The sequence below is a fragment of the Muntiacus reevesi genome, chromosome 4 (genome assembly GCF_963930625.1).
Source record: "Muntiacus reevesi chromosome 4, mMunRee1.1, whole genome shotgun sequence".
Taxonomy (NCBI): Eukaryota; Metazoa; Chordata; class Mammalia; order Artiodactyla; family Cervidae; genus Muntiacus; species Muntiacus reevesi.
The window spans coordinates 142,422,466-142,436,608 of NC_089252.1; the positions used below are offsets into that span (position 1 = coordinate 142,422,466).

Here is a 14,143-nt window from a genome sequence, read left to right on the forward strand (position 1 = left end):
CTGGGTGGGCGGCTCCGGGGTTATCAACTCAGGGGCTGCAAGGCTTTGGCCTTGGAGCCGGTTCGGCTGCTTTGCTTCGAGCCCTGGCGGCCCTCGCTTTCCAGTTGACCTTGCCCCCCATGAAAACAGGGAATAGTCCCAGAGAGAGGGAACCCCCGGGGCCGCCTCGAGCGGCTAGGGGGGAGTCACGTTTCAACCGAGAAACCGGGACAACAGAGGCGACGAAACCCGACCTAGAGAAGTGTCCTTTACGGAGCCAAGGAGCTGGGGGCATTTTTGAATGGAGCGGAACCAGACTATTTTTGTGGTGGTTATTTTATTTTATTTTTTATTTTTTGTAATAAGGGGAAGCGAGAAATAAGAGACAAGGTATGTTTCAAATAGTTCTTTCCGTTTCTTCATCGCCTTTCTCCCAAAGCGAACTAAACTCTCTACCCCTTCCTCAGGAAACGGAATCTGGAGAATATTTTGTCTTTCCGGTGGCCCCACATTTCCCCCGGTGCCGAGCCTCGGGTTTCCATTTTCCAAAGGACTGGAGCCGGGCCGGGAAAGGGACCTGAGCCCCGGGCGCCCTGGCGTGGAGTGAGGAGACTGGATCGCTTCTAGGGAGGCCCAAGCCGGCGGCTGCTAGAAGACGACTTCGGAAAGAAATCTGCCGATTTCTTGTATCCAGAGGGAGAGAGAGAAGGCTCAGGGGTTCCTGAACCCCAGGAAAAACTGGAAGAAAATGTTTGTAATGTGTGACTTGCTGGCTCGGCCAGCCAAGGGAGATTTGAAATGCTTTCGTGTTTTCATTTGCAGGGGTCGCAGTGGGCTCGGCACAGGGGGCTGGCCCGGGCACAGTTAGCCTGTTTAGGCCCCAGATGAGACTTGGCCGGTCGGGGCGGCAGTCAATCCAGGGAGCCATTTGTCCCACCGCCCACCCCTCGGGAAACGCGGAGACTTTATGGCCACTCTGTTTGTATTATCTGCATAAGTCTTTCCCCACCAGTTTGATCGAAACTGTTCGCTTTTACGAGGACCCAACGAAAATTCCCCGTCATATTTATCAGCCGAGGATAAAAATTTAGTATGGGAACTGATATTTCCTCATTTATGGGGCGATGAAATTAAAGACCAAAGCAATTGAGAATTATATGGCTTTGGGGGGTTCCCTCCCCCTCTTTCACATCTCCTTTATTTTCCTGCCTGGTGTGCCTGTCCCTGGAGTTTGACGTCCCAGTCCCTTGCCCTTGCTCCCCATTTTGGGGTCTGCTGGGCCCTGTCCCCCACACCCAGGGGCCGCTTGACCACCTCAGCTTTTCCTGGTCTTTCTCTCAGTGTTGGAAGCTGGGGGCCGGGACATCGTTCCCTGAGCCTCTCTGCCCAGGCCAGGCTGGTATCCGCTGGGATTGTGGAAGGTTTCCAAGAGCCATGATGGGGAAGGGTCTGAGCCTAGCCTGGGAGGGGGCGAGGGAGGCAGCAGAGTGAGGGAGACGAACTCCAGATAACCTCTCAAAAACATCAAGCCCCACGGCTTAACCTGGGGAACCAGCTAGAGGGAAGCAGACTCACTGGGCCTCGCGACCTGTCTCCCAGACCAACCTGACCCCGGTCCCAAGCCCACTCCTTACCTCAGCCCCGGGTGGGGACAGAGTCGCTCTCAGAATCCTTGGTATTACTCATGGAAATAATCCCCCCCTTCGAGAAGGAACTTCCCGCCTCCACTCCCACCTCCTCACAAGAACGAATAGTGTTTAAAGTTGAAATAATTAGAAGTATGATGAACATGGCCCATTAATGAAAAAAGAAATCAAATTCATCAGCCTAAGTGGGACCCCCGGTGGGACAAATGTTTGCCTTTAATTACGCAGGATAAATGCAAACCCAGAGCTGTTAAACAAGTACCCGAAGCTGCAGATTTGAACAACTTGTTGGGTTTTTGCAGACTTGGGTTTCTGCCCCAATGGAGGCGAAAAGAAGGAAGATGCAAGGGTGAGAACGGGGAGAGGGGAGCGATTGTGTGGGCCCGGGTGTGGGTCCTAGCCCTGCCCCCTTGGGCTCCGTCTTTCCCGAGGCCACGAGCAAAGGCCGTTTCAGTCCTATTGTCCGGGCCTGGCGTTCAAAGGCACTCAGGCTGCCACGGCCACCCCGCCTGCCACCGCTGCCAGGCGCCCATCAGCCCAGCCCCACGGGGCCTAGAGCCTCAGGCCTGCACCCCTAGGGAACTTGACTGGGGTCCAGGAGAAGTCTGTGTTGCTAAAATCACTGTTAAGCCATTTACTCAACTTTCAGGGAAAGTGCCACGTCTATGCTTGACTCCGGATTGCCCGCTTCTTGCCTCAACTTGGGGATGCGAAAATTCAGGGGCTTCAGGTCACAGTGGGGGGGGCTCAGGCCGCACCTATATTTTGACAACCCCCCACCCTGAGAGCCCTGGCCCCTTGCGCCCTTCTTCTGGTACCCAGACCCTGGAAAGGGCACCAGGGATGAGAGCTGGGCCTCCTGCCGCCAGTGGGACTGTGACCGAGGGAGAGGTGGAGGGTGCTCCTCACAGGTTCCAGTGTGGTTGGCGGGTTCCGGAGGACAGGCTGAGGGCTGGGGCGCTAGGGGTCCCCACGTGGAAACAGAAGAAGGAAAAGGTAGTGCTCAACGGACAGAAAGGAACCTCGGCTGCTTTGCCCGCTCTAGCCTTCAAAACGCCCCAGAGGCACCCTGATTCCTCCAAGGAAAATTAGCGGAGTTTCCTCACCAGGTTAAGGAAGTCATCTAGGAAATTCCAAAGGTGAAGTGAAACAAAAATAAAATGTCTCTCCATTTAGGATCAAATAATAAAATAATTATACAGTGTGTGTGTGTGTTGAAATCTCTTCAAGCGAAATGAAAAACAAAATCACACTAGTGGTGAAAACTGCAGAGTTTTTTTCCCCTCTTGTTTTGGAGGCCCAAATAAACCAATCTCTTCTCAAAACTTAAGGAAAGATTTGCTTTCTTCCTTAACACCGGGCTCTGCCCCAGCTGAACTGGGAGCAGAGAAATCTCAGGCAAAAGATAGAATGCTTAGAAGCTCCCCAGACCCCCCACCCCACCCCGCAAACAGATTTTCAAATAGGTACAAGAGGCAAGTGGGAGACCGAGGAGGAGGACGCTTGGAGGGGCCTCTGATCCACCCCGATCTCCTCGCCACGCCGGCAGCCCAGCCATCAGAGACGTTCTCACATCTGGACATTGTACATGTTTGCACCCAGATGCTATGGAGGTTACCGCCTAGACACGTGTCTGACTAGGCGCTTAATTGTATGTACAGGGCCACAAATAGTCACTTTTACCGAAAAATGTACTCCCTGAGATTCCCGCATCCTGAAGTCTGATAGCCAGCACAACTGCTTTCTTGCCCCGCTGAAGCCAGCTAGTTATTTAACTTTGCCTCCTGAATTGAAACCAGACAGCAAACACATCCAAGAGCAGCTTTAGGAGGAGGACGGATGGGAGGATGTCTGGGAAGGGGGCAGACTTGCTCCCCACTTTATGGTGTGCTCCCAAGTTACCCAGTAGGTCAGGTTTCCAGCCGGAGTCAGGTCTGCGGTCGGCCCGGCTTACTCCAGAGAGAATCTCGCTCCTCCCTTACCGGCTAAATTCCTTTTTGAAGATCTTTGTTTTCCATCTTCCTCCCCACCCCTTCCTTTCTTTCCCCATCTTCTTCCTTTCTCGTTATTTGCTTCTTTCTCTTTTTCTCTGGAACCCATTTGTTTCCTTCTCTTTTTCGGATTCTTTCTCTTTTTAAAATTAATTGTCTTCCTTATTTCTCTCTTCCTCCTTTATTATACAATTTATTCTTTACTCTTCTTTCCTCCTCAATGCTTTCCTTTCCTTTGACTTTCTCCCCCAGCTCTTACTTTTCTCTGTTGCACCAGGCGCCCCGAGAGGGGGAGAACACCAGACTCCGTAGCATCCCTCCCCAGCCCCGCTGCTCAAGCTTGGAGTTGACCTTCCCCCGCCTCCAGCCTTAACTCGGCTCCTCACAAGGCGAAGTGTAGGGCTGTCAGCGGCTGGTAGCCAGGCCTCAGCAGTCGCCATTAGAAGGAAAAGCAGGGGCTGGGGCACGTCCTGACCGACTCCGATGGCTCCCTGAAGTGCCCAGCTCCAGGGCTTAGGTATCCTCAAGTCCATCGCCCCAAAGGAGCCTCATCCGCCAGGCCTGTCTTTGGAGAAGTTGCTCCGTCTTTGTCATGACTTCCAGAGCTGAACATTAAAATAGCCCTTGTTTCAGTCAACTTGATGTCCCGAGGTTGGAGTTAGGGGAAATGAAGGAGTGGGGTTCCGTCAGTCCCAGGTGGGGGGCAGATCCAAGGAGTCACGAGCAGGCTTAGCAGCCCAAGGCCACGTCTCTACACAGGCACCTTTGTTCTGCACGCTCCTGGACTGCAGCCCACTGGCTTTCCTCTTCTCTCGGTCCTACAATCGCTGCAACCTCTGGGCAGGCAGTTTTTGTCGTTTTGAATTCTGTCTTTCATCAAACCCTTTGTGGACTTTGCAGGAGGCAGGGATGCGGGTGTATGTGTGCAGAGACTCTGCCAACTTGGAGGTCTGAGTCAAGGTTATGGGTCTCCACTTTGTGCAGTGGGTTGAGGGTGCGCAGGGTGTGTGTGTGTGTGTGTGTGTGTGTGTGTGTGTGTGTGAGAGAGAGATGCCTACAGAACAAGAGGATGTGATGGAAAAGATCTGGTCCAGTTGACATCGTCCAAACTTTGGGGGTCTGTAAGTGTGTGTCTCAACAGCAGAGTGGCTGAGACTTTCCCAGCAGCCCCCAAAGCTAAGGGGGGGTCTCAGGAATGAGTAACCCCTACCTTTAAGCCTTGTTTTGCCTTAGAGATGCAGCTCCAAACATCCCCCCCACACCCACACACACACCAGACTCCAGAACCTCTCTCTCCCCACCCTCCCAGAGATTCTGAGACTTCATTCCATGGCAAGACCAAAACTTAAATTTTTTTTTTTTTTTAAAAAAGGGAGGAGGAATCTTGTAAAACTTTTACTCCAAACAAAGTTATAAAAACTTCCCGGGCGTTGCCTTTTCCAAAGGTTTATATGAATAATAAAGAGTGCAGTCGCGTGCACAAAGTTCTGGCGGGCTCTGAGCTGGGAGCCTTCAGCAAACAGCATTATCCAGCCCTGGGGCACCAGGAAACCCCAGGGGCTGCCCCCTTGAGGGAATATTTGCTCAGAAAGGAATTGCCCTGTTGATTCCGGAGAGGGGCGGGGAGGGGGAAGGGGTGGTGCCCTTGACTCCCTTGAAGTTCAAAGTTCTTTTTTGCCCTGGTGAGCAAAACCCCCCTCTGCCTTCAACCCACTCGAGAAATCAGCCTCCGGTAGTTTCTCCTCCTCTGGCAGAGGAAGGGTTCCGGGTAACCCCAACTCTGTCCACCGTTCAGACACCTGGTCTATAACCACCTTGCTTGTTCAAAGCAGAGCTCCCCACCCACCCCATCTGGGACACCTAGAACCTGTGGGTTTTCTCTCAAAGGTGCTTGGCGGGGCTTTGTGAACCTTCTTTCAAGTCTCCCTTGCATCACCATCCCCCAGCAACCCCAGGTCTGAGCGACAAAGAACCCAAATCCAAGACTGGCCCCAATCCACTTTTCTTTTCAAGTCCCCCAGGTTCCCCCTGCACCCCCAAAGCCCATAGTGGGAGGGGGAGGGGCCCAGAGTGCTCTCTCAGCCCACACCACTTAATACCCTTGTAAACTCCCACGTGCGCTATAAACTTGGATTTTTACAACCAACATTCCTCCTTAGCTCCAGGAAACTTTGAACTCGGCCTCGGGTTTATTTACTGGGGTGGGGGGAGGGGATTGGGGTGCTGGGAGCTGAGAAAAGCAGGAGGAGAAGAGGGGGGAAATGCAGGCAAGGGGGTAATGGAATGGGGGTCTGGGGTGTGCTGGGGGAGCTGAGACTATCCACAGCGGTTTGTTTACTATTTAGGGCGGAAGCGTTTTCTAACACAGGCCAGACTGGGTCGTTAAGGGCGAAATGAAACTGGGTTTAGAGGCACGGGGGGGCGCTTTATGGCGGCGTCTAGACGAGGCTCTTTTGTTCCCAGGCAGCGCCGCGGCTGGAGGGGATTACCCGAAGAGGTTGAGCCCAGAGTGCCCCTGACCGGCAAGGGGGGTTGGACATCCCAGGGGCCCGAAGGTGGGTTTGTTTGGGGGACAGAGACCTCTTTTTTCCCCTAATTTTTAGAGGGTCACTAAGGACTGGCAGGTTCCTGGGCTTGAATCCTAGAAGCTTTTGTTTTTCTTTCACTATGTCCCACTGCGCCTTCCTTCAGAAATCCTTCTAGGGCTGTGGACCTTTTCTGAGCTTCACAATACAGGGAAAGTGGTAGCTTTAGATTTTTAATATTTTTCTCCAAAATCAGGAGCCATTTGGAGATTAGTATTTTGCTTTATAAACAGGTTCCTTCTATAGCTTTATCGTTATCTCCTTCCTATTTTATTGGAAACACAGCCGGCAGGTCAATATCCCTTGTTATTACTGGTGGACAAACACCATACCTAGAGAAATCTCTCATATTTCCGTGCACACACGTGAACACGTGCAAGCGCACACACACACAGAGTCTCCTCAGCCGCACTGCTGCTGACATTCACTAAACACCGCGAGTGGTTACGCACCTTGGAGGACACAAACTCTAGATGTGCATGGGGTCACTTTTACTCCACACTACAGGCAAAAACGTACACATGACATTCCTTTTCATGTGCACCCATAGGCATCCCAACTTAAATATTTGTGTGCAAGCACATGAAAGGATTGTGGGGCTGCATATAAACCGCAGTTTACCAATTTCATCTCAAGACCTACATTTACAAATTAAGAGATTCAGATACCTCTGTCATCAAAAATGACAGAACCTAGATGCAATAGTCCATAGTCGGTGCTTTTTCTTTCATTCAACAGAATTGTTATTGACAAAAAACATTTTCTTTGAATTACAGAACAGTTCCAAAGAGAAGGGAAAGATGAGAGAATTGCTTCCAAATCTCAGCCCCCAAAGAACGAATTTGGAACAGAGACCACCAGCATGCCCTCACTGAATGCGCTGAAAGGACTAGGCTTATCTTTATACAGAAAAAACATGCAGCAGATATAGATGGGTGTGGTGACCGTCTCACAGGTTACCTCCTTCCCCAGAGCCCCACCCCAAGCCAACCCCTTACAAAACGAATCTCTGGGGCTTTCTCCTTTGGGAAACCAACGTATAAACATCAGGGTGGCCAGCCCCAGCCTAGGGTCTTGTTGTGTCTGGAGGAACTGGCCATTTGTGCTTGAGGGGAAGGGGCCCAGCCCCACCTTCCCACCCTCAGAGACCGGCGCAGCGAGGAAGGGGGGGCTGGATTTCCCCCTCTCCCCTCCCTCCCTCAAAACTGTATATAAAAATTCCAATACAGTCTTCTCATGGTGGGGGGGGGGAGAAAAAAAGGAAAACCGAAAACCCTACCCTCGACCCTACACATTTAACTGCGACAGACGGAGACATCTGGCAGGAGGGCGGTGGAGCCAAGAAAATTCCTATAAATTTAAATTCGATGATGGTTACAATTAACTCCACAACAAACCTGTGCTTAAACGGAAAGCGTTGCTGGGCATTTGGACGAAGCTCGAGCAGCATGTGAGAAAGGACAGGTTTGAGACTCGCTCTGGAAAGTCCTCAGCCTGAGAACTGGAGGAAGCTACCGCCACATTCCTGCCCCTACCGTGGAAAGGAGGGTGCAGGCCCGCTAGCTCTGGCCTACTTCACCTTCACACGCTCTGCCCGCCTGCCTCCTCCTCTGCCTGGAGAGCAGTGAGGGTTTTAAGAGGAGAGGGGCTAATAAAAGGGTCAAATAAAATCATAATATTGAGCAGAATGAAATATCTTTATTTGCCACCAAAAAAAAAAAAAAGTCACAGCAATCCCTCTGGGACAGGGAGCGAGCTGGATGGGGATTGCACACGTACACACACTCACGCACATGGAGATGGGTGATTCCAATCTCATTCCAGGCCAGTCCTCCCCACACTCCCCCAGGGTAGAAAGAAATGCTTGTGAAATTTATTTACAAAAAATTCAGGCCCCAGCATAGGTGAGGCGCCCAATCCCATCTCCCTAGTGCCTCTTCCACCCTAATCTTTTTCATTTGTTCCTTAACAAAAAAAAAAAAAAAAAGGAGGTAACAAATGCATAGACTATAGCTATAAATTCATGGAGTGGGGCACGGCTAGGAAAAAGGTTAGGAAACCTCAATGCACCAGTTAAGAAATTTCGAAAGAGGGCTCTACACCTTCAAGGGGAGAACGCTAGGCTCGGGCGGGGCCTGGGCGTAGACGGAGGTAGGACACGAGTTTGCACACCTAACACCGGGTCAAAGGAACAGAAATTTCACAGCAAGGCGGGGTCACATTTAGCTGCCCCCTACCAATGGAGCCAGGTGGGGTAGGGACGGGGAGCCCGGGAGGTCTCCCCTCGCAGGCCCGGTGTCCTAGCAGATCTTGTCACTTGGGCAAGGGAAGGCTTTTAGTTCAAGGATTGTTCGGTTCAGGCGCCCACGACTCTCGCCCCTCCCCCACCCAATCCGAGCAGCAAGACATGGTCGCGAGGTGTGTTTTCTTTTAAATAAAGAGTCTTGGCCTCGGCGCCAACGGTGTCCACTCGCCGTGGGTCAGACACTTTCCTTCACCCCCCATTCCAGGCCCTGTCCCTGTCCCACATGGAGTCAGACCAAGGTGAAGGAGGTTGTCCAGAAAGACGTGCGGGAAACGGCAGTGGGGGCCAGCCCTGGCCACAGTCCAGTTTTCCACCCGCGGAAAGTAGGCGAGTTAGAAAATAAAAAATAAAAATAAAATAAAATAATTTCCCCCTTTCCCCCCTCCCCTCAAAAGGGCCCAGTCTGCGGTTACAGCAGAGGATTTCCCGAGAAATACTGCAGCCGGTCTCTGCTTAGTTTTTTTTCTTTCATCCTTCTGTTCTGAAACCAAATTTTCACTTGTCGGTCCGTCAGGTTCAGCATCCGAGACAGCTGCAGCCGCTTCTCTTTGTTGATATACACGTTGAAGAAAAACTCGCGTTCCAGTTCCCGGATCTGGAATTTCGAATAAGGGCAGCGCTTCTTGCGGGTGCGGGGGGCGTCTGGAGGGGAGGGGAGGGGGCAAGTGCGAGGAGAGGGGGAGAGAGACACGTGAGACCCGGGCGACCCCAGCCCCCCGGAGCGCTCGGCGGGCCCCTCTGCCGGCCCCACGGCCGGGCAGCCCTCCCGCCAGGCCGGCCGGCTCTCCTCCCGAGGGCGCGGCGCCGGGCCGAGCCGCGACCCCCTGCCTGGGCGGCAAGCGCGTCCCCCGTCCCGGGCCACCGCGGGGGCCCGTGCCCCTCCCCTCCGGCGAGGGCCTTGGCTGTGGCAGGGTCTGCGGGAGATGCGCGCCAGCCGCGGCCAAGTGCGTCCCCAAGGCCCCCCGCCCGCTCAGCCGCGCTCCTCTGCCCTCCGGGTGGCTCTGAAAACCCACCCCGACGCCCCCACCCCCAGAAATGTGGGGGGACCGCGGAGAACAGGCGCAAAGAAGTGCGATCCGGCGAGAGTCACTGGGAGGCGGGGAGGAAGCAAGCGAGCAGGCACCAGAGACACCGGAGAGCCACTTCCGGGGGCCCTGGCGCCCCGGGACGCCCGGCGGGCCGCGCCTTCCCCGTGGCCGGGGCAGGCCGGCGTAGAGGCCGCGGGCCGCAGGGAAACGCCAAGCCCCAGGCCTGGAGCAGAGGGGAGCCCTGAGCCCGCCTCGCCCCCACCCCCTGTCGCCGCTGACCCTCGGGTCGCTCCGGGCCCTGCTCAGGGACCCGCCAACACAGAGTTTGAACATTTCAAAAAATAGTTTTTTTTAAAGGAAGCAGAGCGGCCCTGGCGGGACTCCCCGGGCTCCGGCTCTGCTCCATTGCCTCTCTCCTCCACCACTCCCCCTCTCGGAGTTTCTCCCTGTCTTTCCCCTGCCCTCCCCTTTCTCCCCCTCCACCCCTCCCCTCCCTCCCACCCCCAACCCCGGCCGCCGGGCTCCCCATCCTTCCTTAAATGCTCCTCTAAGTTCACGATCAAAGTTAATATTGCCCGCGATGGTGGCGCTTTTAAAAAATTTCACAGACCGAAGGAGATAACGGAGAGGGGGGTTCACCCGGCTTTTCCAAAGAGCCCTTTTCCCTCCCTCCCCACCCCTTCTCCATCGTAAAAAGTCGAGTCGTTGGGAGAGAGGGCTTTGTAGGTTATAATAAAATCCTTTGAATGCTTATAAAACTCCACATAAAATTGGACTGACCCAAAACACGAGGCCGTCCCCGCTCCCCTCGCCTCCCCCCTACCCTCGCTCGCCCTCCCTCCCTAGCTCCCTCCCTCCTGCCCGCCTGTTTCCCGGCCGCTGCTACCTACTGGGGGCGGCTCCCTTGGCCGGCTCCTTGGCCGCCGAGTGGGCTGAACCGGACGAGCTGGGATTCGTGTTCTCCTCCTCGGCCTCGGCCTCGGCCCCCGCCTCAGCCCGGGACGCCAGTCCCGAGGCCGGGGGCGCCTCAGGCTCCCCTTTGGCCTCACCCTTGCCCGGGCAGGGGGGCTCGGCGGGCGGGTCGCCGCCGCCGCAGTAGGCGTTGTCGAAGAAGCGGTCAAAGGCTTGGGGCAGGACGCTGTTCTTGTTGACTGAGGAGTAGAAGCCGGCGGGGGCGGCGTGCGGGGCGCTGGGGTGGTGGTGGCCGCCGTAGGAGCCTTCGTTTTTCATGAGGATCTCGGTGACGGTGGAAGGAGGCAGGCACTCCCGGTGCATGAGCTCGTCGGCCGCCGCATAGCAGGAGGAGTAGCTGTTCCGGGGGTGCCACTTGCCGGAGGGCTCCAGGCCGTAGGAGACCTCTCGGACCGGGGGCACTTGGGCCGGGTAGGGATAGGAGATCTGACGAGAGGGGGCCTGGGGCAGGAAGGAGGAGACCGTGGAGAACTCGGGCACGTAGTATGTGCAACTGGGCAGATAGAGGTTGGAGGCGCAGCTCCCTCGCTCGCCGAAATCGGCGCCCCTCTCCTTGCGCGACGGCGAGCAGAAGTTGCCCAGGTTGACCGAGTTAAACATCGTTCTCTTCTGCCGGCTCCAGATGGAGGTTTTGGACCAGGTCTAGCGAGGGGGGAAAATTTGGGAAGGCGAGATGACGCGTTATCCGTCTTAGTCTCTCTCCCCGAGCACGTGATCCAAAGTAGATATTGTCATATATCAGTTCGGAGCACTTCGCAGTCGTAGGAGGGGTTCTCTCTTAGGTAAGATGGGGACGTTCAGGCGATTGGTTTGCAAACACCGCAGAAACATTATGAAAATCAATTGCAGATTTGTATTCGTTTTGCTCTTGACACTCCCCTCCTCTCCATTCCACAGAGCGAGCAAAGGAGGAGAGAGAGAGGGTTGGGGTGGGGTGGGCGGTGGGATGGGCGGGGGCGGTGGCTACGAGGGGGTAATTGTATTTTTTTCTAGCTGCTGCTATTTTTTTTCCCCAGGATTGGGAGAAGGAGGAGGGTTCTTGTATATGGGGGGTCTTGCCGTCTCCCTGTGATCAGCCCAAGACAGGGGTGGAGATGAGGACCTCTTTCTCCGCTGCCTGATTCCTCCAGAGACGTGAATCTTTCCCCCCAACTCTCAGGGACTCTTACCCCACCAACCCGAAGAGAGTCAGTGCCTGTTTACAAGAGTTTGAAGAAGTCGATTCTTTTCCTAGCCAGGGCTGGGTATCCAGACTCGCTTTCCCCTTTGGAGGGACTCCCTGGAAGAGTATCTGAAGTTTCCCAAAGGTGAGGCGGCCCAGCAACCAGCCAGAGTCCCAACTTTGTCTGGCTTGCTGTGCTGCCGGCGGCTAGGGACTCAGATTAGTCATAAACAGTGGTAAGCAGTGAGCCAGCCGCCCAGCCGGTGCCTGGCGAAGTCTGGGAAAAACCTTCTCTAATGTTGTGTTAAATATTTAGTATGAGAGAGTGGCCCTGGGTGAATATTTCATGCCTGCCTTTATTGTCAATCAATGCGCAGAAAGCTGCATCCACTGTGGCTTTTTAAATTTCAACCCCCAAGAAAAAGGTTGCAATGAGAGTCCTGCGTCTTTTCTGTTGGGGCCCCTTTGGGTTGGGTGCTCAGTCTCAGCTTCTGCGCAGTAAAGAAGCCCAGTGTTGGGTCTAGGTAGGATATGATGAGGGGTCTGGGTTTGGGGGTGATATCCTTGAATGATTTGGGTGGACAGTATAGACCTCTGGGACAGACCAGCAGGGCAGTGGACAGGAACTGAGGACCCTGGCCAGCTGCGCAGGGCCAGGGGCCACTCCCTAGTGGAAACCCCCAACCCCACTCCCCCCTCCCCAGGGGTTGCAGCCAGACCTTGCTGGGTGCCTCTTTCCTGTTTCTCAGCCCTGCCCTGCCCTCCTCCACATCTGCCAGCCTCCTAGATGGCTGTGACCCAAGAGGTGGACTCAGTGGTTCTGCCCTCCCTTGCCTGCCTCCCTTCCCTCTGGGCACCACAGGACACATCTGGGTAGTTGAAATCGGTTTATTGATGGGTTCTGGACTGGGTACCAGAGCAACCATGCATCTAAAAAGGAGCCAGCAGAGCATGATCTATTCCGTTGAGGTCCGAGGGTCGGAGGAGGGAGGAACTGAAGCCCCCAAGGACTTAGTCCATGCACTCTTAGGAAAAGTCAGAAATGGCCCAAATCCTCTTTTAACCCCTAACTCATGGTTAAACTTGGTTTCCACTTAAAAAATAGTATTTGTATTTGATTTTTCTTGAACTTGACAAGGTACAGAGGCCCCAATGCCAGACTAGGAAGATACAAAAAAAAAAAAAAAAGATACCCTGACTCCAAATACAACCCCCCCAAAGTCATTCTTTCCCAACCCTCCTGCCCCCTCAAATCTACTTTAGTGCAACACCTGGGTTGGGACAGCCTTGACCATGGGTCCCGTTCTTGGGGTGGCTCTGGCATACCCAAGGGTAGGCCTCTGGCTTCCCTTTACCCATTCTTGACTGGGCACTGCTTCCCAAGCCCTCCTTTAGTTCTGGCTGGATCTTAACTAAGGGCAAAGAGGAGCTAGACTGGAGTTTTGCTAAAGAGTAAGCTGCAAGAAAAAAAAAAAATCTGTTGCTTTTCCTCTTTCCTCTACCCCTTTTTATAGGGTGAACTGGGGCCTGCGTTTTTAATTATAATGATGGGGAACTATGGGCTATGGCTTTTATGGGGTTCGTGCTCTTCTCATTAAACTCGAATTTATTGGAGGCAAAATGCTCCCCAAACAGTGATAGGAACTGGCAAGAAGGAGGTGAGAGGTACCCCTATCCCTTGCAGAGGTGTGGATGACGGCTCAGAGTCTCAGCCCGGGCTTTCCCCACTTCCCCCCAGGGCCATGCTTCCTCCCCCATCCTGGCCTCCAGGGCACTGTGGGGCCCAAGCCCCCAAGGCACCGCCAGGGCCGACAGTGGGGAGGGGGTGCACTTCCTGTGAGGAGACAGCTGTGGGCCTGAGCACTTGAATTTGACCACCAAAGTTTATTCCAGGGCCACCATAAAAGTGAGCCAGGCGGCTGCAAGGAGCTGCTGGCGGCTCGATTTCCTTGAAACAAAAAGAAAGGCAAGAAAGAATGTCAAAGGAGTAGATGTTCAGGAAACTGTGAGGTCTCCCAACAGAGGCTTCTGAACATTAATATTCGTCTCCCTAAAAGTAAGGCACAAAATTCCAAAAAAATGTTTTTTCTAGTTTTGGTCTGACTTTTAATTTTTCAACAGCTTAGAAAAAGTTCCAACAACAGGAGGTTGCTACGCGGAGAAGGCCCTGGTGGCTGAAGTCAGGAAGTCAGGAAGATATTGGTGAGCAAAAGTGCCCAAGGCATGGGCGAGTGGCCTCCCTGCCCAGTCCTAAGTCCAGGCCACCCTGAAGCATAGGCTTAGCCACCTGCCCCGGCCTGCATCCCTGGGCATCAGTTCTTTCCCTGAAGTGAGACCCCAGATCACTTCCCAAGAGCTCTGGGCAGCCCCACTCCTCAGAGTGGAGGTGGCTGGCTTTCCCCTCATCTCATGGGTGCCTGTAGCCTCTCCTACTGGAGACCCAGATTTCACCTGAAATCCTCCTCAGCGGGCGAT

The 14,143-nt window shown here is 54.1% G+C and overlaps 1 protein-coding gene across 1 annotated transcript; it reads right to left on the bottom strand.

The window, feature by feature from the left end:
• Window positions 1-7,957: 7,957 nt before the first annotated feature.
• Window positions 7,958-11,106, bottom strand: HOXC11 (homeobox C11). Its single transcript, XM_065935506.1, has 2 exons — window positions 10,425-11,106; window positions 7,958-9,148 (listed from the first exon to the last, which is right to left on the bottom strand). Exons 1-2 carry the CDS (start codon window positions 11,104-11,106, stop codon window positions 8,916-8,918), a joined length of 915 nt encoding a protein of 304 aa, XP_065791578.1. The 3' UTR covers window positions 7,958-8,915.
• Window positions 11,107-14,143: the final 3,037 nt, after the last annotated feature.